The sequence below is a fragment of the Arachis hypogaea genome, chromosome 15, assembly GCF_003086295.3.
Source record: "Arachis hypogaea cultivar Tifrunner chromosome 15, arahy.Tifrunner.gnm2.J5K5, whole genome shotgun sequence".
Classification (NCBI taxonomy): Eukaryota; Viridiplantae; Streptophyta; class Magnoliopsida; order Fabales; family Fabaceae; genus Arachis; species Arachis hypogaea.
The window spans coordinates 1,804,798-1,830,669 of NC_092050.1; the positions used below are offsets into that span (position 1 = coordinate 1,804,798).

The following is a 25,872-nucleotide window of genomic DNA, read 5'->3' on the forward strand; positions in this document are numbered from 1 at the left end:
AAGATTGTAGGTGGTTTATCTTTGTCTGATGAAGTTCATAACGCACTTTCTCAATTAGCTTTTTTAATTAATTCTACTAATATAATAATGTAAAATACTTGACTAGAAACTATGTAATTGCTAACCTTTTTTGGATGGTATAACAAACTATGAACTATGATGTTATGAGTACCATAAGTCATTCCAAAAGAATATCATAAGTCCAATCTCGTGGCATATGGCAATGAAATTAAGATTCCCAATTTCCCATTAGTTACATTTACAACTAGACAAACTTGTTTCTGTGGTAAAATTGAAAAGTAGTACAACCAGAAAATTATTATTCTCATACATATATACAGTCCAAGAATTGTTGAAATCCATGGTAACTAGAGAAGAGAGTTGAGAATACAATAAAAATCTGAAATTTCACTCAATAATAGAAGTTGAAGATAAGTGATGTTAAGCCTTAAATTTGTTAAACTAACCCAAAAATCAAAGTGACTCATGCATATGCTATATTCTTATTCTTTATGTGCCTATCATTTTTTTCCCTTGATTAGTTTGATAACAATATCAATATATTACTGATAAAAGAGTTGTTAAAGAAAATAGAGAAAATTTTTCTAAAGTGTATTCTTGAAGGATAAAGAGAATGAAAATTTACCAATAATCTTTACATGAGCATGCTCCATCTTTAAAATGGTGAAACAGGTTTCGATCTCTTACAGTAATTTCTCGTTCATAGATCATGGAAATGAATTTGGTGTATGTATGACAATCGTTACACATTCTAAGATTTCTAAAAATTCTTATGGGAGATCCCTCAGATGTATGTATTAGTGCAAAAGCAATTGCTAACTTTTGACTATGATATTTCAATCTCTGCCTCTTCTCCTCTTCATCCACATCAAGCAACACCTGTGATGTGTCTGGTATATAGCCTTCAAATTTCAACTGCCATTCCATTTGGTGAATCATGGCATAGATGCTGTGGAAGTGGGGTTGAGACTTGTCATGTGAAACAAACTTGTAGACCCTTCTCTTCACTTCAACCAAGCTAAATCCAGGTGTTTGAACCAAGCCTTTTTGGACCATTTCAATTCTGATCTTGGCCATGTCAACCCACTTTTGAGCCCGCGCATACATATTTGCTAGCACCAAATAGTCACCGAGGTTGTGCGGATTCAACATGAAAATATTTTCAGCTGCAATCTCCCCTAATTCTAGGTTATGGTGAACTTTACAAGCATTTAGAAGGCTCCTCCACAAAACATCATTTGGTTTTCTGGGCATGCTCTTTATGAGTTCATAGGCTTCCCTAAGCATTCCAGCTCTTCCCATAAGGTCCACCATGCAACCATAGTGCTGAATTGTTGGTTCAATCTTATGCTCGAATTGCATCCGGTTGAAAAACTCTAAGCCCTCATTGACCAGGCCAGCATGAGTGCAAGCACTTAACACACCTACATAGACAACATCATCTGGTGCCAAACCTTGTTCCAGCATTTCTGCAAAAATTCTAAGGGCTTCGCTTCCACGTCCGTGAACAGCAAGGCCCGAGATCATTACAGTGTATGAATGTTTATTCTTCTCAGCCATACTGTGGAACACACAAAGCCCTTTCTCAATACACCCGCACTTGGCATACATGTCAATTAATGAAGTTTTCACAATAACATTGAGTTCAGTAGTGTTTCTCAACAAGATTCCATGTACTGAACTTCCAAGGTTTGGAGATCCCAAATGGGTGCAAGCAGAGAGTACACTGACTAAGGTGCTTTCTTCAGGCCTATAGCGTCCATCATGCATCATGTCATTGAAAAGCTTCAAGCACTCATGCCACATTTCCGCACTAGCATGAGCACCAATAATAGCACTCCATGAAGCCACACTCCTTTCACTCATTTTGTCGAACACATCACGTGCATGTTCTATTGCCCCACACTTCCCATACATGCTGATCAAGCTGTTTTGCAGAAAGAGATCACCTTCAAGCCCTGCCTTAAAGACATGGCTATAAATTTGCATTCCTTCCTTAAGAGCACCTAACAGTGAACATGCCTTGAAAACAAATGGGTAGGTGAAGTTGTCAGGTTCAATTCCCTTTTTAAGCATCTCAATATAAAGAATTAAAGCTTCTTCCAGGTTCATACAATTAACATTCCCCCTAATCATGGTATTGTACTCGAAACTACTAGGTTCCTCGATTCGCCGGAAGATCGAGCATGCATACTCCATACTACCCCATTTTGCTAGAGCACAAGTGGCAACTAAATTGCTCCCACAAAAATGATCCCAAAAAAGACCCAATTTTAGGATGTGGGCATGAACTTGCTTAAATTCTTCCATGCTCTTGCATCTCTTAAGTAGAGGTAACCATCCATGTTCATAGAACCTAACATTCAAATCAGTGTTTTTTGGTGGAATATTATTTGATAGTGACAAAAACTGGGTTCTACTGAGAATATATGTCTCAGTGCACACCATGTTAAATTGTCAAGCTAGCTAAGCTAAAGACAGGAAAATAATAACAATAATAATAATACTCTACACTCCATTATTCTAATAAACACACAAATCTGAAGATAGAAGAAAGAGAAGGGATAGCTATGAACCAGGAAAAAAGTGAACTTTACGATTCATGATGCACCAAAGTTGGGAACCTGGGGTTGTAGTGAGTAGTGTGACTTGGTTCTTGAAATGAAAGAAATGGGAGGAGCATTAGCATTTCAAAGGAAATATTTTTTTTTCTTTTTCTTTATGTAAAAAAAAATATATATTTTTTTGATAAGGTGTCAATTTTCCAAGAGGGTTTTGAATGTCATCCATGAAGTTTGGCATTGCTTTTGCAGCCACAAGATTGCTTAACATTATAGGACAATGAGATTTCTTGATAGGATAATATTTGATGGAGGTGTTGTCCCCACTAGATCCTCTAACATGTTAGAAAGCCTCTTATTTCTTGCCATGTGTATTTTTTGAATTTGGAAGGATAAATATCTTACAAAGTAACAATTATAAAATAAAAATAAATTTGTTACTTTAAATTATATATAAAAAAGAGTATTAATATTCTTTAACTAATACTTTTATTATAAATTTATTATGATAAAATATATTTGTGTTTTCAATTAATGAAATCATTTTATATTATTATTAAGATTTAAAAAAATGTAAATACCTTTGTGTTTTTATAATCTATATCTATATATTTATTTAAAATTCACTTGAATAACTATCTCTATTATTAACTTTTAAAATTCCTATGCAATACATATAGGCTTTTTTACCTAAATACGTATGTGAAACGCTTTAATTTTCAAAATACGCATGGATTGAAATCTTTCTGAAAATACGCTGCTCCATTTCTTGATCGGCGTTCGCGAAATGAATTTTTATATCATTTTAAAGCAGGTGCCCACAAAATAGGCCAATCATATCAGGTGTAGCTCCCACGAAATGGCTACTCCATTTCCTTGGTGACAGTAGCAAAATGGAAAAAACAACTCAGGACACCAAACACGAAATGGGGGCACTGATTGTTTGCCAGCTTAATATTGTACAATGTTAATACTTAGTTACTAATAAGAACATAGATTGAATCCAATATAAAGTACTTAATTGAGCACTAAACGTTATTATCAAATTTGTCAACAGTATATTATCTACCTTAAACTTTCAACTATATCTTAATTAACTTTGCTGCCCTTGAATGGTAAGTAATATGAATCAACAATACCCACAAAACATATATAGCAACATAAAAGTTAAGCAGCTTATCCGAAATTGTACAAGTAGAAGGAATAATCTTTGGTTGTAAGGTTGCAAGAATTTCACTAAGTGAAGGTGCATGAACTAGCAAATATAAAATGCAATTATATGAATGAACCCAAAATCTCTTCTACCATGATAATAAGAAAAATATGTCACTTCTATAAGAGGTAATAAGCTGCAAGCTCATTAGCATCAAAATTACAATATTCCAAAGTAGCTTTTCTGAGTTCTTATGGATTGTCTGCCTATGATGATATCCCATAAAATAATTTTATAAGAAAGCAGTGACATAATATCATATCAATAGTTCATGTTCACCTACAAACCTCAAGAAATGTCATCTTACATATAGAGAGACTACAATAATGAACAACAACTAAATTATACAATTGATCTGCAAAGAAATCATCATAGGACTAGTTTGAATTGGCTTTTGAAAACAAGTAGTTATTCTTTTATCTTTTTTAAGAAAATCATTTTTTATAGATAAAAGTTATTTTATATTTTGGTCGACTTTTTAAAAAGAGTTTTCAAATATTAAAAACGTCTTTTGCTTCTGTTTTTTTTTAAAAGTAAGGTATTACTGGCTTTTAGAAAAAAGCAAATAATTTACTTTTTTAATAAAAATACTTATTCTTAAAGATGTATCAAAATGTGTTTAAAACTTAAAGTACTTTATTTTTTTGTTATAAAAAGTACTTTTTAAACTCAAATAAGCTAATTCAAACCAACACATAATCAAAAAATTCTTATTCCTAAGTACGTCCAGATAATTATGGTCAATTATTCATCTTAAACCAAACAAATCATTGTCTAACATTTATTAAATCCAAAGCATAGGATCATGTTTTAGATCAGATACATACTTAAAAATAAAAAAATGACAGTGGACTAAGATAGAGCAGAGAGTTTCAACCCTGTGTTTTTTCAAAGAGGCAAATGAACTAAGAATTCATTCATAAAAGTCAGTTTGCACTTGGAAGACTTCAATTATGAAACCTAAGAACAGCAGACTATATCTTTTAAAGATATAACTTTTGCATGTAATATACTTTTTCATAATTCATAACCAAATATGGAAGACGTAACAATGATCTGTTATCTAAAGTCCAATCCCAAGAATTTCAGTGAATCTATCAATCATAATACATGTAACCTACCCCACTTATAAACAAAGTTGTACGTACCAAAGCCTAAACAAGTTGTAAATCTGGCATGTAAAATTGAGTTTGGCATCCTGTTTTTATGTCGAAACCCATTACCAAAGTCACATTGTTAAAAGTTTTAGGATCAATCAAGCATTCAACACAGTTCCAGAATGCAGACGTATAAAAAACATAACTCACCATGCCAAATGAGTTATATTTACTGAACAACTATTAAACAAAAATTCTTAGAATGGAAAAAAGAAACGAATATAACCATATATACTTCTGCAACACACACAAACACAAGTAACCTAGAGATAACATTTTAAACAAAATCTTTTTTAATATAAGGGCAATAATATCCACTTTTCTACATCAAATTATGACTATACCATAGAGTGAATATGGGAGTGTCCTCACCTCCATAGTGCTCCCATTTCACGCCTGGTGTCCCCGAGTTGTTTCTTCCATTTCGCTACTGCCACCAAGAAAATGGAGGTAGCCATTTCGTGGGAGCTGCACCTGATATGGTTGGCCCATTTTGTGGGCACCTGCCTTGAAATGATATGGAAATCCATTTTGCGGACGCCGGCCAAGAAATGGAGTTGCGCATTTTCAGAAAGATTTCAATCCATGCGCATTTTGGAAATTAAAGTGTTTCACATACGCATTTAGGTAAAAAAGCCTATACCATCATATATCTTCACATTTCTTTGTTATGTAACTTAAAAAAGATTTATTTATTTGTTATTATTATTATGCTGGGTTCTCCATTTTGAGTAGTTTTTCATTTCCATAGCTCTTACCATTAGGATTTTTTTCCAATATCTATATTTAATCTTTTTCTCTCAGACTTGGATTGTTTTTATAAGGTTTTTTTTTCTTTTTCACATCTTGTTAGAAATTTCTTTTTTTTTCTTTCTTGTCTCTAATAAATGAATCGTACCTTTAACAGTTGAACCTAAAAAAGAAACCTCATAAATTATTGGCACATAGTTGTTTATTGGGTAGTAGTGATAAAAAGGATATTTTAGAAATTGTGAAACTGGACATTACATAACAATTATTTCTCTAATTTCCCTTGGTATAAGTATAGACAATAATTATTTTTCTGAGCAAGAAAATAACAGCTAGTGTTCTTACAATATTATTGCATATACTATTGCAAAAATGATAAAATTAAAAAATACCTCCATATCATCACATCATTCTTCACATGATATTATTACACATTTTTATCTAACATTTTCAAAACACTTGTACTTAGTATTATTATGGTATTAAAATTAGTAAACTAAACATAAGACAAGCTAAACAAAACATGTAACACCCATGTGTCATACACACCTGTTCCTTTAACTACAAATATAAGCATGGCAAAAGAATTTTTTTATGACCTTAGTAAACAAGAGCTTTTCCTATGTTTTATTTATGTTGTGATATATTAATAATATTGGTCTTTTTATTGTTCAAAATTAAATTTCAAAATTTTAAGAACTCATCTTTAAATTAATATCTTCCTCTTTCCAATATTAACGATGTGTCATAACATAAATGAAATAGAACAAACCTTTTACTCTTAAAACACCTAGGAAACTCTTATTTACTATTATTAGCATGGTTGCTTAGATTAATTTGATTTGAATATTTGCTTAAATCAAAATCTGCTAAAAAAATAATTTGATTTGATCGAGTTGCTTAGATCAATTTCATCATTTTTTATCAATTTCTCTTTGAAATTAAGTGATGGCACGTGTCTGCGGCTCTCCTTTTTATACAGAAATAAAAGTAGTGATATATTTTAACATGGTAATTTTTGGTATTTTTTAAAAGTGTGAAAGATATACAAATCGAATGGTCCGATTTTTATACTTTAAAATTTTAAAATTTTTTTCTATACTCTCACAAATCCCTCGACTCGATTTCACAAATTCCTCGGTCCGATTTTTATATCCTCACAAATCGGATGGTCCGATTTTTGTAATTCTCACAAATCGAATGATCCAATTTTTATTTATCTAATTAAACGTTTTTACATTTAAAAATAACACCCCATCAACCCACATTTTAAAAAAATATTGTTGCTACTCCAATATCAAAAACAAAATCTGCCTTCTCCGCAAGTGGTTTTTTCCCCTTTAATCTGAAAAACGGAATTAATAATGCATCTGAAATTAATTGATTTAAGTTTAGTGTAATTAAATTATAGGTAGTAACAAAAAACGAGTAATCAAACCTACTTTATTCCTCTTGAGAAGTCTTTGTGTTGGACCTTTGAAAAAAGAAGTCACCCAAAAAAAAAAAACACCTACTTTATTCAATATATATAATAATAAGCTAATATTTTTTTTTCCCCATAACCCAACTTTATTCTGTGAGAAATTTGTACTTATTTCTTAAAGATATCAGCTACTTAATTAGTTAACTCGAAAAAGTTTGGGGAAAAGTTTAAATCCCACGCCAAACAAGGTCATTATGTGATCAAATAATCATGTTTCGCTTTTGTTAGAGTATGCATGATTGCAGTTAAATTTTTTTGGCTGTCTGATTGCAATTAAATATAAAGCCAAATCCTTATTTCTTAACTGTAAAAATAACGTTTATTTTAAATTTTCTAAATAGAATCCGCGTTGTCTAATATATAAATATATATAATTAATTAATTATAATGAATGTAAAAAAACTTAATGATAAAAAAGTTAATTTATTAAAAGGTATTTTGGTAAGTAAAATTTAATGATAAAAAATAAAATTTGTGTTAATAGATATTTTTTCAAAAATTAATTTATTTTTTTTTAAAAATGGATAAAGTTAACATTAGTTAACACCAAAAATTTAAAATAAATTAAAGATGAGGTTTTATAAAAGTTAGAAGAAATGAGAATGTATATTTATAAATAGAAAAAAAAAAGTATCATTTTAGCATCTCACAGAAGAAGAAAGTGAAATTTTCTCTTATTTTTTATGCAAAAAATTATGTGAACCTTTTTTTTTCTTGTTAGTTTCCAAAAGTAATATATATTTACTGCCATGATTTCAAAGGGCTATAGAATTATCTACGCAAAACAAAGGTTCTAGAATTTCACATTACACTATTGTAGTTTTAAATGACTGATATTTAAAATCCATTAAATTTTAGCTAAATCTAATTTTTAAATTAAGTTTCTTTATTACAATGGCAAAATTATTTTAAATTTTAGTTTTTCTTTTTATATATAAGGTAGAATTAACATTTTATTAAAATATGTTATTTTGAGCTATACAAACTATAAATTACTACCTTTATCTAAAAACAAGTATTATTCTATAAATTTATACAAACAATTGAAATTCAAGCACGTTATTACATTTAGATACAAATATACTATATGATTAGCATATTTAGTAGATGATTTCTTGTACTAGAACACGACTTTGATATTTTAAGCTTGATAAGATGATTCTAACACGTAATTAATAAATACCTCTATATTTTTATAGAAACTATAGTCATATTCTATTTTTATTAGAAACCGGATAATGAATACTAACTTACATAAACTTTATGCTAATAAAAAATTAAAATTAAACAAAAAGGTTTCTTAAAGATATTAGGTAAAAAAATTAAAATAAAAAGATTTTACTATTACAATACATTACTAAATAAATTTATTCAAAGGAATTTCTTATGATATATTTAAAAAAAAAATCTTATAACGATTAATAAAACCGTAAAAATTTACTCCTAGATTTTGTTTAAAGACATAGATTAAGTACTAAATTTAAGGAATTAACAATAATAATAATAGTAAATTTAATTTAAATTGGTGGAATGATGATCTTATTCGTTTATTTAAATAAATATTAAAAATTTAAATTTTATCACATATATATAATAATTTAAATTTATTAGTCAATACAAATTTTTAAATAAAATTTTTATTTATAATAAATTAATATTTGACTTAACAGATTAAGAAATAAATTAAAAAAATAATACGATAATATCAAAAAAAAATTAAAATTTATTTTATTTAATATTAATTAATTGAAGTTTGACTATTTTTTATTAATTATTATTTTTATCAAATATTTTTTAAAATAATAATAATAGAAACAGGAATAGGATAAGCATGGAAAAATAGTAATAATATAAAATAAAAAGTAGAAAGTAGAAAACGCAATTAAGCTTAAAAAGATAATAATAAGAATCAATTGTAATAATGGAGAGTGGGCGCGTGGCAAATGTTGTTGTTGCTGCTCCCCACTATTTCTCTACTTTCTTTCTCTTCGACATTTCATCAAACACATCACAGCATAACACAAAACTACACCATTCTCACAATCACACAGAACCAGACCCAAAACGAAGAAGAAGCTCAACGGTCAACACAACAACGAGTTGAGTTGAGTTGAGTTGAGTGTGAGTTCAAGCAACAATTAGCAATGGGGAGCTTAGTGGGACCCATCACCTAAACCCACTTTCTCTCTCTTTTCCTCTCTTTACTTCTTCCATTGATTATATTTTTCACCTTTCACTTTCACTTTCACTCTCTTCTTCTTCTCCTTCTTCTTCTTTGCAACATCAATGGTTTATGGTGGTGGGTTTTCGAGAAACATTTGTTCTTTTGCTTCTTCTTTCCAAACTCAAAAGGCAACACCACCTTGTAATTTTAAAAGATCAGATTCGCTTTCATTCTGTCTCCTTTTTCTCAGGTACATTCATTCTCACACTCACTCACTCCCTCACTCCCTTTTACCTTCCTTTCTCTCTCTAAACCTTTCCCTCCCACCCTCTCCACCTCCTTTCTCTCACCATAAAGTTGAAAGTGATGTCTATTTTGTTTTATTTAATTTTGTTGTTTTGGGGGGTTCTCTATGTAATTATTCTTAGCTGAAAATTCTACCGTTCGGGTCCTTTTTTTTTCTTTCTGGGGGTATAATTTATTAGCAACTGGTTTGACTAATGAGATTTTCAACACTCAGGAGCAATATTTAGGACTATTCTTGCTTCTTCATGTTTTACAAGTTGCAAAAATTGAATTTTTTTTTGTTCTTTTTAGTTTTAAAAAGGATATAACTTAACGTTTGTCTACCTGGTTTTGACTGCATCTAGTTTTTTTTTTTTCATGTGTTTTCTGTGCTGTTTTTAGTTGGATAACGTGACTTGAATTTAGTCTCGTCTCATTTTGATTTTGGTTTAGTTGGGTTTGGTTTACTTTTCTCTCATTCCTTTTTTCTTTTGAAAATAAATAAATATATGAAGGAATGCATTCAACTATGAAGGCTTTTTAAAGTTTCAAGTTTCAACGTTTGATTACGGCTGTTGATAACTGACTGATTCAACTATGCAAGCCTCTTCTATATTGTATTCTTGTTCTAATTCAAAAAAAGAAAAAGAAAATTTATTCAAGGTTTCTCTGTTTCTAGGTGCATCCCTATTCTTTGATGTGCCGGTTTCCACTTGGTTACAAGCATTTTGGAAGTTGATATTCTGTAGAGAAGTTGACATATAAGTATATATACTTTATCACTCATGAAGAAGGACTTGTAAATTCAAGAGTTGTGAATAGAGATTGCAAAAGTATGGATCAAAATAAGGGAGAGAGTTGGAGGGAATTGGTTAAGAAGATGCTTCCACCTGGTGCTTCTGTACCTGATGATGGCTCTAATCTTGACTACTCCATAGCTATGGAGTATAAAGGTCCACCAGTCTCATATGAGGTACCGAGAGTCGAGCCTGTTGATGTAAAGTCAAGAGCAATTCCTACTGCTGTACCACTCTCCGGATCACAAAGATCGGTTGCTCAAGCTGGCTCTACGGTGATTGAACCAATCCCTCTGCCGGTGTCTAGAATCGCCGGAGTAACAGGTTCTCCTAGTCATAGTCCAAGGTTGTCAGGAAGCTCAGAATCTGTGGTGTCTGTCTTACAAAACCCTGATCTTTCTTCCGCCTCGCCTTCGGCTTCACCTGCTTCAGTTCATAACCCTCCAAACAATCCACCTAAGCAAGTCACTCACGAACCGAAGAGGGCACATGTTGTCACTTTTAGTACTGTTGAAAGATCTGAGAGGAAAGAAGTGGAGGTTGTGAAGCCAGTTTATCCAGAATATGTTGGGGTTATAAAAGAAAGGAAAAAGAAGAAAAAAATAAGAGTTTGTTATAGGTGTGGAAAAGGGAAGTGGGAAACCAAGGAGTCTTGCCTAGTTTGTAATGCCAAGTATTGCAGCAATTGTGTGCTCAGGGCGATGGGTTCAATGCCGGAAGGGCGCAAGTGTGTAACATGCATTGGTGAGGCAATTGATGAATCGAAGCGTCTGAAATTGGGTAAACATTCAAGGGTATTGTCTAGACTGTTAAGTCCTCTTGAAGTGAAACAAATTATGAAAGCAGAAAAAGAATGTTCTGCTAATCAGCTTCGGCCGGAGCAGTTGATTGTCAATGGGTTCCCCCTGAAGGATGATGAGATGGCAGAGTTGCTTGGATGTCCCTTGCCTCCACGCAAACTGAAGCCTGGTAGATACTGGTATGACAAAGAATCTGGTCTATGGGGGAAGGTGATTATTTGTGCTCTATTACTGAGAACTTTACTGTTTCAATTTTGGCTTGATACTGAAAGTTTTTATTTTAAAATTCATGTGGTTAAACTTATAAAATTCTATATTTCCATTTGCTACCAGAAACTGGCCTTTTAACTTTGGTCCGTATCTGTTTAATAGGAAGGTGAAAAGCCTGACAGAATCATAAGTTCAAACTTGAATTTCACTGGGAAACTTAGTTTGGATGCCAGTAATGGAAATACCGAGGTTTACATCAATGGTCGAGAGATTACAAAGCTTGAACTGAGGGTCCTCAAGGTGAGCTTTCTATATTTGTTTACAAAATTTGTGTTTGACATATTAAAGCTGCAACTAGTTTGATTTTGGCTCAGAAGATTTTGACAAAATGATAAAATATCTTTTGATAATAACCAAGGAAAGATACTAATGGATGCACCTACATCTTTTTGGATGATACTAACATTATTACAAGCATTCTAAGAGGATAACAGTGAAATTTCTTGAATCAGCCTATAGTTTTTTGTTTAGTGATCTGGTTTATTGAATAATCTGCCTGATGATATTATTGAAACAAACAGAATAACTTGATTTTTTGAATTTTCAGCTGGCAAATGTGCAGTGTCCACGTGATACACACTTTTGGGTTTATGATGATGGTCGTTATGAGGAGGAAGGACAAAATAATATCAGAGGAAACATTTGGGAAAAGGTATTCACCTGAACATTTCTAGATTCAAACATCTTGGAGTCATTCAAGGATGTATAATATTAATGGAGGTGTTTACTTTTTCTTTAATAGGCATCAACAAGATTTGTTTGTGCCCTGTTCTCTCTGCCTTTTCCCCATGGACAGCCACATGGGCAAAGAGACGAGACTAGTAATTATACTACAGTTCCCAATTATCTGGAGCAGAAGAGAGTTCAGAAGCTGCTGCTTCTTGGAATTCAAGGATCCGGAACTAGCACCATATTTAAGCAGGTATGGTTTCTATTGCAATATGTTTAAACGTGGGAATCACTTCTTTGGTATAAGCATCTGAGTTGTTTGGAATGGCATTAGAAGAGCGACCCTTTTGGGCCCTAGTTAGTATATGCAAGTGTTTAAACAAAATCATTTCAGATATTTGTAAAATTACCGATGAGATAATATTGGCTTAGAATAGTAGTCATGAGTAGTTTTTTATTATATTTTTTTTTTTGCTCGTTCTCATGTGACATTATTCTTATTTTGTGGTACTCTTGTAATTGCTGAGCAGGCAAAGTTTTTGTATGGGAACAAATTTACTGCCGAAGAGCTGCAAGATGTTAAACTGATGATCCAGAGTAACATGTATAAATATCTTAGCATTTTGCTTGATGGAAGAGAGCGCTTTGAGGAAGAGGCTATTTCTAGAATGAGTGGACAAGGTTCTCCTGGTGAAACTACAGAACCAGGTAATATTTCATGATGTGGTAATTTCTATTGGAGTTTTGACATGTTTACTGGATAGCTAGCTGAAGACATTTAATAAGAAACAGAGTAACTCAATGTATGAACAACTATTATCAAGTTGAAAAAATTATATCTTGATTTCATTTAATCAAATCCTAGATTGATTTCATTTTATACAAGAAAGGAATAAATACGATCTTTATTCAGGTAATAATGGTGAAGCAAGCAATACAAATGAATCCATATATTCCCTCAATCCAAGGCTGAAGCATTTCTCTGACTGGCTCCTGGATATTATAGCCACTGGGGATTTAGATGCATTCTTCCCTGCAGCCACACGTGAATATGCACCGTTGGTTGAAGAAGTTTGGAAAGACCCAGCGATACAAGAAACATTCAAAAGAAAGGATGAGCTTCACTTTCTTCCAGAAGTTGCAGAGTACTTCTTAAACCGGGTATTGCTCCACAAGTTATCCGTGAAATTATGTCCTTTTATTTGGTTAAAATAGCATGCATTCCAATCGATATGCTTTACCAACCCATCAACTTTTGTTGCTGCCATTTGTCATTGTTCTTTTTGTTATTCTGAGCAGAGGTGTTACTTTTTTTTTCAGTTGGCCAAATATGTGGCAAGTTTTTACAATTAAGAGACATCACCTGCTAATCTCAATGTGATATCTGTGCCAAATATTATGTGCTAGACTTGTATACAGATACCTTACTCATATTTGATTAATCCATTTTATACCTTTCTAATTTTATTCCTACGACCTATCAGACTGCTGATCTTTCCTTGTAACCACTGGAATCTTGAGACTATGGTCTTTCTTGAATCAGCTATTTTTGTATCTTCATTCTTTTTTATTATTAAGCTTTATAGATGTTGTAGGCAGTCTAGTTGCTATGTATCATTTGCTTGAAAGTTGTTATTTTGCATTTACCACTTTAGAAAAATAAATGATATTCACACACAGCTAGATAATAATGTTCTTGTTTCTTACAGGCTGTAGAGATATCTAGCAATGAATATGAACCTTCCGAAAGAGACATACTCTATGCAGAAGGGGTCACTCAAGGAAATGGTTTAGCTTTCATGGAATTTTCACTTGATGACCGTAGCCAGCGGCCAGAAATGTATTCAGAAAACCTGGATGCTCAGTTACCTCCTCAAACCAAGTATATACATAAGCTATATTTATTTCTGTTTGAATCTTAGAAAGTGTTTTTTTAATGAGTGCAAAATTTTCCAGTGTACTTGAACTTTATGTCACTTTCTCTGTCATGGTGCTTTTTCTCTTGCAACAAACTAGAAATTTTTAGCATCAATTTACATTACATAACTTATGCATATAAAAAATAAAGATGCATATAAACCCGGAAAGGTATGTAACTTGTCTTTTGATGTCTCAGGTACCAACTCATAAGGGTCAATGCCAAGGGTATGAATGAGGGCTGCAAGTGGGTCGAAATGTTCGAGGATGTTCGGGCAGTGGTCTTCTGCGTCTCCCTAAGCGACTACGACCAATTATGTCTCACCCCAGACAATGGTGGCAGTGGAACCCTTCTCCAAAACAAGATGATGCAAAGCAAGGAGCTTTTCGAGACCATGGTGCGGCACCCTTGCTTCCGAGACACCCCATTTGTCCTTGTCCTAAACAAGTATGATATCTTTGAGGACAAGATAGGTAAAGTGTCCCTCAATGCCTGTTGCGAGTGGTTTAATGATTTTTGTCCTGTCCATGCACATCACAACAACCAGTCACTTGCACATCAAGCATACTTCTATGTTGCCATGAAATTCAAGGACCTTTATGCATCCCTCACGGGTAAGAAACTTTTCGTGGCGCAAGCAAGGGCGAGGGACAGAGCAACAGTCGATGAAGCATTCAAGTACATAAGAGAGGTCCTCAAATGGGATGAGGAAAAAGAAGAAAACTACTATGGTCCACCAGAGGACTCATTTTACAGTACAGACATAAGCTCCTCTCCTTATCTCAGGCAAGAGTAAAAATGGACGGTGGCGGACATGCCTAAACTTTTGTGGTCCTTAACTGATATATACATATTTGCCCTTTTGGAGGTACATGGAAAAATTGGGGAAGGGAAAGAGAAGAGGAAAAAAGATTAGGGGGTGTGGAGAAAATATAATGTAGCTTGTGTTTTCTCTAGCATTTATGTTATTCTGTGAAATCTGAAAGATGGAAGTTAAAAGTTATTGATGATTTTTGGTAGGGTTCTTTCCAACCTCTGAAGCCTTTGTCGTGTATCTGCATGTATGCATTCCATTTTGCATGTGGAGGAGCCTGTGCATTGGTTCCCGAGCTTTTTGAAGGGATCAATTTTTACTACAGTGTAATAATAATAAATAGTAGGGACAGGAAAACCGGAATAATTGAAAGTAAAAAGAAACTTTTAAAAAAATAGGAAACAAAATTATTTCTGATTTGGTTCAAAGAGAGTAGTTATCCAAGTCAAATTAACATAAATGAATAATTTTGAATGCTAGGAGAATGTTTCATCTATATGGTTTATTTTTCAAAAGTCAATAAATGTTCCTCATGTAGTGACGTAGATTCCACAACTACTTTATGGAATTTGCTTGGGTTACAATAAATTATATATTGTGCATAGTAAATGAATTTAATAAAACAGAGGGAGTATTTGTTTAATTGAATGTTAATCAGAACAAGATGAACCCAAGAGGTGGGCAATTACAAATTAATTAAGGGGGAACTTCTTGTAAGTGACAGCGGGTTTTTCCTTTTTGTTAATTTTCTGTGTTTGATAGTTGCATATGAAACATGAAAGCATTGATAAGATAAGATATAGTACACACTTTTTGCTTCACGATTGAACCGATCCAAAAAGAGTCTGAAATGTACGAAAAAATTAAGCAATTATTGTTGCTTGCATGAAGCAGATATTTTGCCCCACTTAGATTCCTTTGCAATGTAAAATTACTTCACATGAAATTATCACCATAATGTACAATAAGTGAAAGTCTTATGACATTTTCAGGAGAAATGACTGACACAAAATTAAAATTTCTATAGATTTTATTTTTTTAACCTTTCTAATTTTATTACATTATTTTTTTTAATATGCAAGATCTAACCTGAAGATTCTATATATAGAAATAGCTATTGAATCAGCTGAACTAAGTGTTGGCATGTGAGAGATTAAATAATTGTTAAAGAAATAAAAATTTATATGCTATCATTAATTTTATGCAAATAAGTGAATAATTCTCTTTTACATATCGAGTAAACAACTAAGAGCCTCACAAAAGAAGGGAAAAAAGAGAACGAAAATAAGTCACCACAGTGAAAGAGTTTATAAATTTAGAGTATATATCTATTTTGATCCTCAAAAAATTTTAGATTGGACACTTTAGTCTCCAACTAAAATTAATTACTCGATTAGTCCCTAACAATTAATTCCGTCAGTCATTTAGGTCCTTTATTCTGTTAATTCTAATGGAGGACAAATAGTCCCTGACAACTCTAACAGGAGACAAAATGGTCCCTGATCTCCTCTGTTCGGAAAAGACACTGTTCTCTCCTAATTTCCATCATATCTCGCATAACACTAATAGTCTAACACTGTAACTTCAAACTACACAATGCATATTCTATAAATTTAATGTTCACAAGAAAAAAAATCCTCAACTTGTTCTCAACCAATTCACACTCAGGAAACTAATGCCTATGTCTCTCAACTAGTTATCGTCTTCGATGGATCCCATGAATCTAGACAGCAAGTCTGATTGGTTAAGACTCGTCGTCGTTGCCATCTCCCTCGCCCTAACATCTTCATGACCACATTGTCCATCACTCTGATCGCTTCCTTCAGCTTCTTCTCCGAACCAATGTTCAGTAATCGCTTCAGTTTTCATATGTGCGGCAACGACGACATTGCTCGTTGTAATAGCTTGGATGCAAGGTCGAAACTGTCTGCCAACTTGGACTTCGGAAAAGAAGGAATGATGCACTCGGTGTTTATTTCAAATGAGAATTTGCATATGATGTCGAAGGAAAATCTTCTCATGATGTCCTAATGTCCAACAATCTATATTGCTTGCCGGAGAGTGGAGAAAGGCGTGCCCTTGGAGTAGTTGTGGAACTTGGTCTTGAGGATGTCGTGGACGTTGTCGGGGTTGGAGGTGATGTTATCAAAAACGTGGAAGTGGATACTTTTGGTGGGTGAAGTGCAGAGGAGGTGGATGTACCAGTCATAAAGATTTAGGAAGTGTGTGGTCCATAACATGTTGAGGTAGGTGCGACACGTGTGACAATTACACCATGGCTTAATTTTAGAGCTAAAGAGAAGGAAGGAATAGATGGAAAAGAAGACGGTAAATGTGAAGAAGGAGAGTATGAATGTTAAGGTTATGCGAGATATGATAAAAATTAGAGAAGAACAGCGTCGTTTTCGAATAAAATGGTCAAGGATCATTTTGTCCATTGTCAGAGTTGTCATGGATCATTTTGTCCCATGTTAGAGTTTTCAGGGACCATTTTGCCTTCCGTTAGAATTGACGGAGCCAAGGACCTAAGTGATTGACGGAATTAATTGTTAGGGACCAATCGAGTAATTAATTTTAGTTGTAGACTAAAATGTCTGGTTTAAAATTCTTTGAGGACCAAAATAGGTATATACTCTTTTTATAAACGTTTTTTTATTTTATGACAACAATATGTTGTGTCATCGGATTGGTCAAGAGATAAGTTAATTCATCCATTTTTCAATATTCAAGTTTTAGAAATGAAAATAGTCGTGATTCCTACTTCCTCACACCAAATTAGACAAATACTATTACCAGCGACAAGGAAAAATTAGGGGTCAATATTTTTAGTAAAAAATATAAAAAAATTAGTGTTAACTTAATTAAGAAAGATGTCGATTACCTAGTATTTGTTTTCTAAAAATCTATATTACGAGAATAGTATAAGCTGAAATATCCCTATGACTTTTTTATTATTATTTAAACTTGCTAGTACTAAAAAACACGGCATTGTAAGTTGTAACCTCAAATTTGTACTGAGCATTGTAGGAGCACTTGGTGATGAAGAATTCTGGCAAATTTATGACTGACTTGTCATGTGTGTAACACGTGCCAGTCCCCAGCATGCCTGTCCTTTCCATATGATTCCTCTTTCATGAGACTTTACCATGTCCATGTGACATTAAATGTGCCATCATGAAATGATGTAGTAACTTGCAGAAACTCAGGCATTTCTCTATGACACCAATGTGTTTATTTTCATTTGGTAGTTCCCACCCACTTGTCTGACACCTCTTATGTGTAGTCTCACCTTCTCAATTAATGCACCAATTGCTAACTCACGTAGTTGCTCTTGGATCTTCTACATTCTATACCACTAATTTGGATTACAACTTATTTTCGTTTATCTTAACTCTGAAATTTCATTTTATTAGAGATCAACCGAATCAGTCCAATCTTCTGAAAATTGGATAAGCTGGTCAAATTTTCCCCACAATCAATTCCACCTTATTTATTCAAAACGAAGCTACCCAAATGATAAGTTCATTCATTCACTATGAAAAGTAGGTTTCTTTTTTTTCTTTTGTCAAGGCTTCGAAGCTGATTATCCGAGATACTATGCATTAAACGCAACTATACCCCACCAAGAAATGATTGTTACATTATAGAATTTACAACTAAAACACAGCTATTAATTCAGATAAATGCAGTTTAATCTTTAATAGCACCTCAGGCATTATTAAAGCAATAGATGATTGTTTTTGGCAATAGAAGGAATGCTCGGCAGAAAAAGGAACTTGTGAAAGTGAATTAAAATGGCTGTATCTAATAAAAATTCCAGGTACATAGTAGTATCATCACTCTAAAGCATAAAAATAGCCTGCTTCCAACTGAATCCGATGTGTCTATGCATGAAACCATAGAACCAACAATTTCTAAGTGGAGTACAAGGGTCTGTTCTCTCCAGCATTCATTCAAAAGCAGCAGATAAAACCAAATGAAGCACATATACTCGGCTATAATTCCCATGTGAGTTGGAAGTCTCTCGTTTTGTCCCCTCAGCATGTCTTCCCTTTAACTTAAGAAATTCTTACAATTGGCAGAAAACAAGCAAAGAAAAATCACGATCCAATTAAGTCAGGTGTTTCTGCCTCGATGGACAACAATGCAGTGTGTACTTTCCCCGTCCAACTGTCCAGTCGATCACGTAAGGATTTGATCTGTTGAATACCCAGAACCCTTGGTTGCACCCAGGAAACATGAACTGTGCCATCAACTTGATCAATTATACCCTCAATTAGATGAACCTGCAATAAATATTTTTTTCCCAGCATCATAAGCATTGCAAACAAAAGCACTTCAAAATTTGAACTGTTGCCTGACCTACGTATGAATATGAATATATAAAGGGGAAGAAAAAGAAGAAAAATCCAGTAAAGGAACAAAGCATGGACAAATAACAGTCCTGTGGACCCAGAGCACAATACATAGTTTTTTTTCCCGATCGGTGTTTACAGAATCTCAACCCCGGAGGGGAGAAAAGCACTCGGTGTTTACAAGAAAATTAACAAATGACAAACTTCAACAACTTATGAAGAAACTAATAACCAAGACAAAAGATAACAGACTAAAACATGAAAAGACAACCAAAACAAAACATTAGACAAAGCACCCCTCATATCTCCTTTTCTTGATAAATCAAACACCCTCGATCCCCATCTGAGAGACAAAGATATAAGTAAACATGGATCAACCAAAAAGACGCAGGAAAACCAAAGGACACAACAGAGACCTATACGCCTTAAATGCAAAAATTATCAATAAAGGAGCATAATACTTTTTTCAGACCTACAGCCAATTGCCACATCACATTCTTGAATTCAATAGGCAGACAGCATATAGTTTGTGCAAGGTAATGCCCGCTTCCATAGAAGAATAAGGTAAACGAAAGAACAAAGGAAAAAGAAAGGGAAAATAATAAAATTCCAAAATGAAATTACCCTCTCAAGTATGATCTAGGACAATCTCAGCAATTCCTATAAGATAAGGATCCTCTCATTCAAAATGTACATAAAACTTGTCAAGTTCACCTATCTAGCATTGATTGTACATCTTTTTAACTTCTTATTTTCTAGAATAATCAAAACAATCACAAAATGTGAGTCACATGAGAACGTCATGCTCATTTTAAACATGAGGGTATATTCCATTTCAATGCTCGAGTTTCCAACATAGATAACAAAACAGTTCCTTCCATTCAAAAACCAGAAAGTTATAGAACTAATTTTAATTTCGAAACAATAGTTTGTCAAAGACGACAACTTACACTTTGACCAGCTACATAGGTATAGCAGACAGCAATACAAGCCCTTTACATATGTATGCCTCAAATTAAATCGAGCATCAAGAGCACTTTTGAAAATGTTTAAGCAGCCAAGTCACGCAAGTCACTCCAAGAGTCCAAGTGACAACATTAGACACAAGGTTTACAAAGTAAATAACACAACACAATTCTTCTAGCGACACGACATCAACTCAGCTAAAATATTGACATTATGTTTAAATGTCACTTAAACAAGTAATATAATACAAACCAACCGGTGGCTACTGAAAATAGGGTAATCAGGAAAGTTCATAAAAAAATTTAATTAAACAGGAAAAAAAAACTTGAGTTAATTACATTCACCCACATAAATAAGTTGAAACAGTGCTAAATTGTATAGTTGTGAAGAAAACAATATAAACTTCTATTTTATTTCATTTTATTTTTCTAGAGCTTTTGATAGAACTTACAGATAGGCTCTTCATTAGGAGATGCTCCACATTCTCTATAGAAAGTCTAGTACGATCTGCAATGACACTCAAGGGTATAGTTCGATCTTCTGAAGGCCGACTGCAAATGAACAGAACCCGTGTGAGTTGGGATTGGGAATAAAATGAATAGTTTTCATGTTCATCTACACAAAGTGAAAATCATGAAAATCTGAACACATTTGTACCTGAAAATGATCTCCATCAAGCAGAGAATGTTAATCTTTTCCAACAATTTCTGCTCATTTTGAACTAGTGCCGGTTGAGCCCTTAGAGCAGCACTATGCACCCGGCATAATTCTTGATATCGAACTAAATCACCAGAATTGAATGCCTGCAGAATATAATAAAGCCATTCTACCTTTGTCCCAAGAAGGCTCTTAATCTGTGAAAGATATCAGAGATATTATCAGCAAACACTACAACAAAAAAGATACAGTAAAGAAATTCAGAGAGAGAGAGAGAGAGAGAGAGAGAAAGGGGGGGGAGAAAGAAAAAGGCATTCCTAGATGTAAATACTTACAATAGGATGAGCAAGCAATTCTCCAAAGTTGTATATGTTATCCCCAAGCAGAGCAGAGAGGGACAAATCAAACGCCAAGTCCTATCAAATGACAAAAGAATACAATATATTTATTGTAACATTTGCATATAAATATATAACAGACCAAGATGACATAACAACCATAAAAATTCCATAAAGAAGACATCTGTTGAAATGAATTTATAAGAACCAGATTCAGTTCCAGTATACCAAAAATCAAAAGGATCAACATATCTTCAAATACAAAATACATCCATATTTATTTTGCTAGAGGAAAACTTTAAAGTGTGGTGATGAACTAGTATTAAAATAAAATAAAATAAAATAAAAAGCCCTAGTCTTCCTATCATATGCATGAAGCACAGCAAGATCTAAGCAGCATAACTTGAACTAAATTTACACTAGGACAACTCTTCCAATGTAAATTTTTCCAACTTCATAAGTCAACGTAAAGAACCCAGCCCTACTAAAGACATTTAAAAGAGAATGTTCACCTCAGATAGCTCAGTTGCCATGGGATTCATTCTCATGTCATAAACCATAAACCCTACAGTTAGATGCGTGCAGCGAACTACAATTGTGAGTCAGAGTCACTCTTCCCATTGTAATTTTAATATTTTATCAAATAGATATCCCCAACAAGTATGTCTACACTTGAAGAAGATTTCAATTCTTAAAAAGCAAAACTAAAAATCTAAAGACAAAAAGTATCATCATTTTCTTACAGTAGAACCTTTTAATTCTTCAATCAACTACACATTGTACGAGACAAGCAACATCAGAAACAAAAATAGTTCATGACATCCCATAAAAAGATGATTAACAAAACATTAAATTAATAATTAATATTAACTATTAATATACATTTTGTTATAGCAAGTATAATTCTTTAATGCTGCATGCATTAATTTTCAGAGCTTTGGAAAGGAAATGTATTTAACAGTCAAAAAAAGAAAAGTTTCAGATCTACTAGACTACTTCTGATCTACTGTTTGCAACCAAACTCTTAAAAATCATAGTGAAAGTCATAAGCAAAAGCAACACTAACAGCAAAAATTGTAATGAACTAACTATAACTTGAGACAAATAAATAAATTAATTAACAAACATTTGAAAATTCTCATGACGTACCAGCTTGAATGAATCTGAGAGAGATTCAACTGATGTGTATGCCAAATAGAGAAGAGCACTTTTGTAGAACTCAGCAAACTCCTGACGCGATTTGTGGTACTGGGATGACACCCAGTAATAGCTAGCATATACAGATGGATCAATGTCTGTCATGCTATCAAGTGTACTCTTTCCATCTTCCAGAAGTTTCTTGCATTCCTTTTGGTCACCTTGCTCAAGCTTAATTATGGCAATTCGCATCTTAATGTAAAGAATAGGTTCTTCAATGCGTTGCTCTCTAGTAGCTTGAAGCTTCTCAATGACTCCATCAAGATAACCAACAGCAGCTTCTTTCTCAGAATACTGCCGGGAAACTATCACAGCAAAATGTGCTAGCTTGAGAAGGTTGATTTTGGTCTCAAAGTCTGTGATGAAATTGTTATACAACTGTATAAGAGCATCACCAGCCTGAAGAGACAGTAAGAATAATGAGTAAAATAAATAAACCTAAGAAATAAGAAGAACATGCACCGTTTAGCTTGCCTTCTTTCACACACAGACAGTAGTCACCAGAATTTTTATTAGGGAAAAAAAAAAGGAAACACCGCAAACAAAATCACGCAACATAATGGATGACATTAAGTAGGCAGTCGGCACACAGAAGTATAAGTAAATCGATGATCGATGTAAAGTAAATATAAATTTAGCTCTTTCCAAGGTTGACAGTCTTGGATCTTGATAGTTTAAAACAATGTCAGTTGACAACTTGGAAGGAATGATACGATTTCACAAATCGAGATTCATATATCAAATAGCAACAAAGCATTCAGGTGTTTGCGAAAATCAGATAAGAAGGCATTCTTGGTGGTTAGTGCAATGCACCAATGTTGAACTGCCCAACCAAGCTGATTTTATCCAAGATGTAAAGAATGTGATCGGATGAGCTAGGACTACTTAAGGACTTATGATTTGTGGATCCTCACTTTAAATAAAATACCCATAAAATGGGGAATATTCCATGAACATACCTCACTAAATAACTATTAAAAAGACACTGCTGATTGAATTAGTTGAATCTTGTATCAGAACTTCACAATGCTGATCTTATTAAGTTGAACATCTATATTGCTCTGTATCTATAAGTTCCATCATATGACACTACACTCTGATCCTAAAGGCTTTAACATATTAATCACATCTTCCTAAGAGGGTAGGTACTTAGGCTACCATACAATCTCACCTCCACATGACAATAAACCAGGCTTCTGCGCAATTAAGAAGAAGCAAGACTTAAATATGTTAAATGACAGGGTAAAAAAAAAAAAAAAAGCAAACCAGCCAATAAGAAGCTTCATTCACAAAACCTGGGATTTTACAGGTTCCTAAAAGGAAACAAATAGCTGCAAAAAAAAAAAGCCCCAAATAAGAAAGTCTAAAACCCCAGTTCAACCCTAATTCGCCAAATCCCACCAATCGAAGACTTCAATTTCGCAACAATCCCTTCCCCTTCCCGCAGAAGGGAAACACCACCATACCCTACCCAACCATGCTCAGATCCAAATCGAAATAAGAACGCCAAAAACCAAAGTAGTCCCAAAGGGGGAACAAAAAAACACTATCTGCCACACTTCCAACCAGAACAACTCACCCAAACCAAAGCTAAAGAAAGAAACCCTATCGTCAGTACAGCAGTTAGCTCCTCCACTTAAGCTCCAAAATCAAGTCCAGAGCAACACGAAAGAACCAAAAACCATAATATAAAATACATATATTTAAAAAAAAGAAACCCTAATCCGAAGAAAAGAACAGAAACACAGGGGAAAGCAGGGCATGAAACGGAAGCTCAAAATTCAGAAATTTCGAGTTGAGAGGGGAACCTGGAAAGCGGCGAGGGCAACGAACTGCTCGAGCTTAAGAGTAAGCTGGTGCCAGAGCTTCTTCTGATACAGATCTGCGAGGGAATTGTACCAATCAGAGAGCTCAGGATGCGCGTTCCTCAGCGATTCCAAGTATTGAAGTGCAGCCATCGCGATTCACAACCGATTCCCAAGCCCAACAACACGCACCACCGAACTTGAGCTTCCTTCGCTCTTCCTTTCCTATTTATACCTCCCACTTTTTTTAAAAAATCTTGAATTAACCTTTCTTTCTTTTTCGTCACTCCAGTCTTTTTTTTTTCTTTTTTCTCTCTCAATATAGCATTTATTTATATTTATTTTATTCTTCTTGTGCTCAAAGAAACGAATCACTTTTTTAGTTTTTTATCATTATTTATTGCTTATTGGTCTGGAAAAACTGAAAATGCACAAACCTTTGGGCTTCAGGTTACGGAGATTTCGATGCAAGGTTGGACTCTACTGAAATTATTAATTGGGCCTTTGTAAGAATAAGGCCCAAATGCTTTAGCCCATTTCTTGTTTTTTTCTTATTCAATCCACTGACAAAAAAACTCCTATATTCGCCAACTAACCTTAGTTTAAGTGGCATATGTTCCCCTTTCTTACTTTCTTACTAAGAGATCTCAGATTCAAGCCTCATTTAGTGTAAACTTGACTATAAAAAAAAAAGGAAATATCATATGTGTGTGAATGTGTAATCTAATATTAGGAGTTGTCTAATTCATCGATAAAAAATTAAAAATAAAAAATCTTATATTCAATTTATTTCAAATAAAAAACTTTTTATTTAACTAAGTTGTGTTGATTTAATAATTAATTCACTAATTTATTTAAATAAATGTCAAATTCAAATACTAATTTATGTAACAATCCGTTAATTAACAGTAGACTCTTTAATAAAATTCTGATCCTATGAATTAATATATTGCTACTTGCACAAAACAAATTGGAACATGTTTAATTTTGGTGGGAACTTTGCACATGTTTATTTTCGTCAGAGAGAGATTTTTTTGTTAAAAATTTTTGTCGTCTTTTTCCACAACTTAGATTTATGAAGTCCATGGTTTGTCACGTGGAATTTATTTAGGTCATTTTTCTTGGTTAAGAAAAGTCAATTCAAATTTTCTTTTTGTGCTAAATAGAAAAGAAAATGATATTTATGTCTCATTAACAAAAGATAACACGTGGAAGAGCCTTCACAAATTAAACAATCTGTTCTAAAATGTTAATTTCTCAACTACTATATATCCATAGAGTTTAATTTTTTTGATAAGTTAGAATTTATACAATAGCTTTAGCTTTTGATTCATTTTACTGTGTTTCTCACCACTTTTTCTTCTTCTTTCTTGTTTTCTTCTGTGAGAAAGCAAAACTAATCAAACATAACTTTTTCTTTTCTTTACCTTAGGCATCAGTGCATCATGCACCCCACCTTTAAGGTGAAAATCCCTTCCCTCCTTTTTACTCTTACTCTCCCAGAAGTTAATAAAAGAACTAATTATGTAGTCATATTTAGAGCACAGAATAATCATCAAAGGTTGTTTATTATGTTTATTATAATTTTAATAGTAAATAAATTCTTCTTTTTTTTTATTATTAGTAATGAGTTCAAGCTTTAAGAATGGAAA

At 33.2% G+C, this 25,872-nt stretch overlaps 3 protein-coding genes across 4 annotated transcripts; 1 reads left to right on the forward strand and 2 right to left on the reverse strand.

Annotated features, from left to right (window-relative positions):
• Positions 1-600: 600 nt before the first annotated feature.
• On the reverse strand, positions 601-2,883 carry LOC112747461 (pentatricopeptide repeat-containing protein At1g31920). The gene has a single exon (XM_029293235.2). It carries the CDS (start codon positions 2,467-2,469, stop codon positions 643-645), a length of 1,827 nt encoding a protein of 608 aa, XP_029149068.1. The 5' UTR covers positions 2,470-2,883; the 3' UTR covers positions 601-642.
• A 6,219-nt stretch (positions 2,884-9,102) lies between these two features.
• LOC112747462 (extra-large guanine nucleotide-binding protein 3-like) lies at positions 9,103-15,120 on the forward strand. 2 transcript variants are annotated; one of them, XM_025795493.3, is made up of 9 exons: positions 9,103-9,599; positions 10,314-11,441; positions 11,604-11,741; positions 12,049-12,153; positions 12,244-12,423; positions 12,701-12,878; positions 13,084-13,331; positions 13,880-14,052; positions 14,287-15,120. In XM_025795493.3, the coding sequence occupies exons 2-9, from the start codon at positions 10,470-10,472 to the stop codon at positions 14,882-14,884; spliced, it is 2,592 nt and encodes an 863-aa protein (XP_025651278.1). In that variant the 5' UTR covers positions 9,103-9,599; positions 10,314-10,469; the 3' UTR covers positions 14,885-15,120. The 2 variants fall into 2 exon arrangements, with proteins under 2 accessions (XP_025651278.1, XP_072073537.1); XM_072217436.1 differs by lacking the exon at positions 9,103-9,599 and adding an exon at positions 9,767-9,820.
• A 3,538-nt stretch (positions 15,121-18,658) lies between these two features.
• LOC112747463 (26S proteasome non-ATPase regulatory subunit 13 homolog B) lies at positions 18,659-24,643 on the reverse strand. The gene is made up of 6 exons (XM_025795494.3): positions 24,224-24,643; positions 22,368-22,814; positions 21,216-21,296; positions 20,881-21,077; positions 20,675-20,774; positions 18,659-19,188 (listed from the first exon to the last, which is right to left on the reverse strand). Exons 1-6 carry the CDS (start codon positions 24,371-24,373, stop codon positions 19,003-19,005), a joined length of 1,161 nt encoding a protein of 386 aa, XP_025651279.1. The 5' UTR covers positions 24,374-24,643; the 3' UTR covers positions 18,659-19,002.
• Positions 24,644-25,872: the final 1,229 nt, after the last annotated feature.

Coding starts and splice junctions, on each gene's coding strand:
- LOC112747461 (XM_029293235.2), bottom strand. CDS start 2,469: ATGGTGTGCACTGAGACATATATTCTCAGTAGAACCCAGTTTTTGTCA.
- LOC112747462 (XM_025795493.3), top strand. CDS start 10,470: ATGGATCAAAATAAGGGAGAGAGTTGGAGGGAATTGGTTAAGAAGATG. Junction 11,742..12,048: donor TTGAACTGAGGGTCCTCAAG/GTGAGCTTTCTA, acceptor TTGAATTTTCAG/CTGGCAAATGTGCAGTGTCC. Junction 13,332..13,879: donor CAGAGTACTTCTTAAACCGG/GTATTGCTCCAC, acceptor TGTTTCTTACAG/GCTGTAGAGATATCTAGCAA.
- LOC112747463 (XM_025795494.3), bottom strand. CDS start 24,373: ATGGCTGCACTTCAATACTTGGAATCGCTGAGGAACGCGCATCCTGAG. Junction 22,815..24,223: donor TTGCCCTCGCCGCTTTCCAG/GTTCCCCTCTCA, acceptor CTGTCTCTTCAG/GCTGGTGATGCTCTTATACA. Junction 21,297..22,367: donor TCTCAGATTCATTCAAGCTG/GTACGTCATGAG, acceptor GTCATTTGATAG/GACTTGGCGTTTGATTTGTC.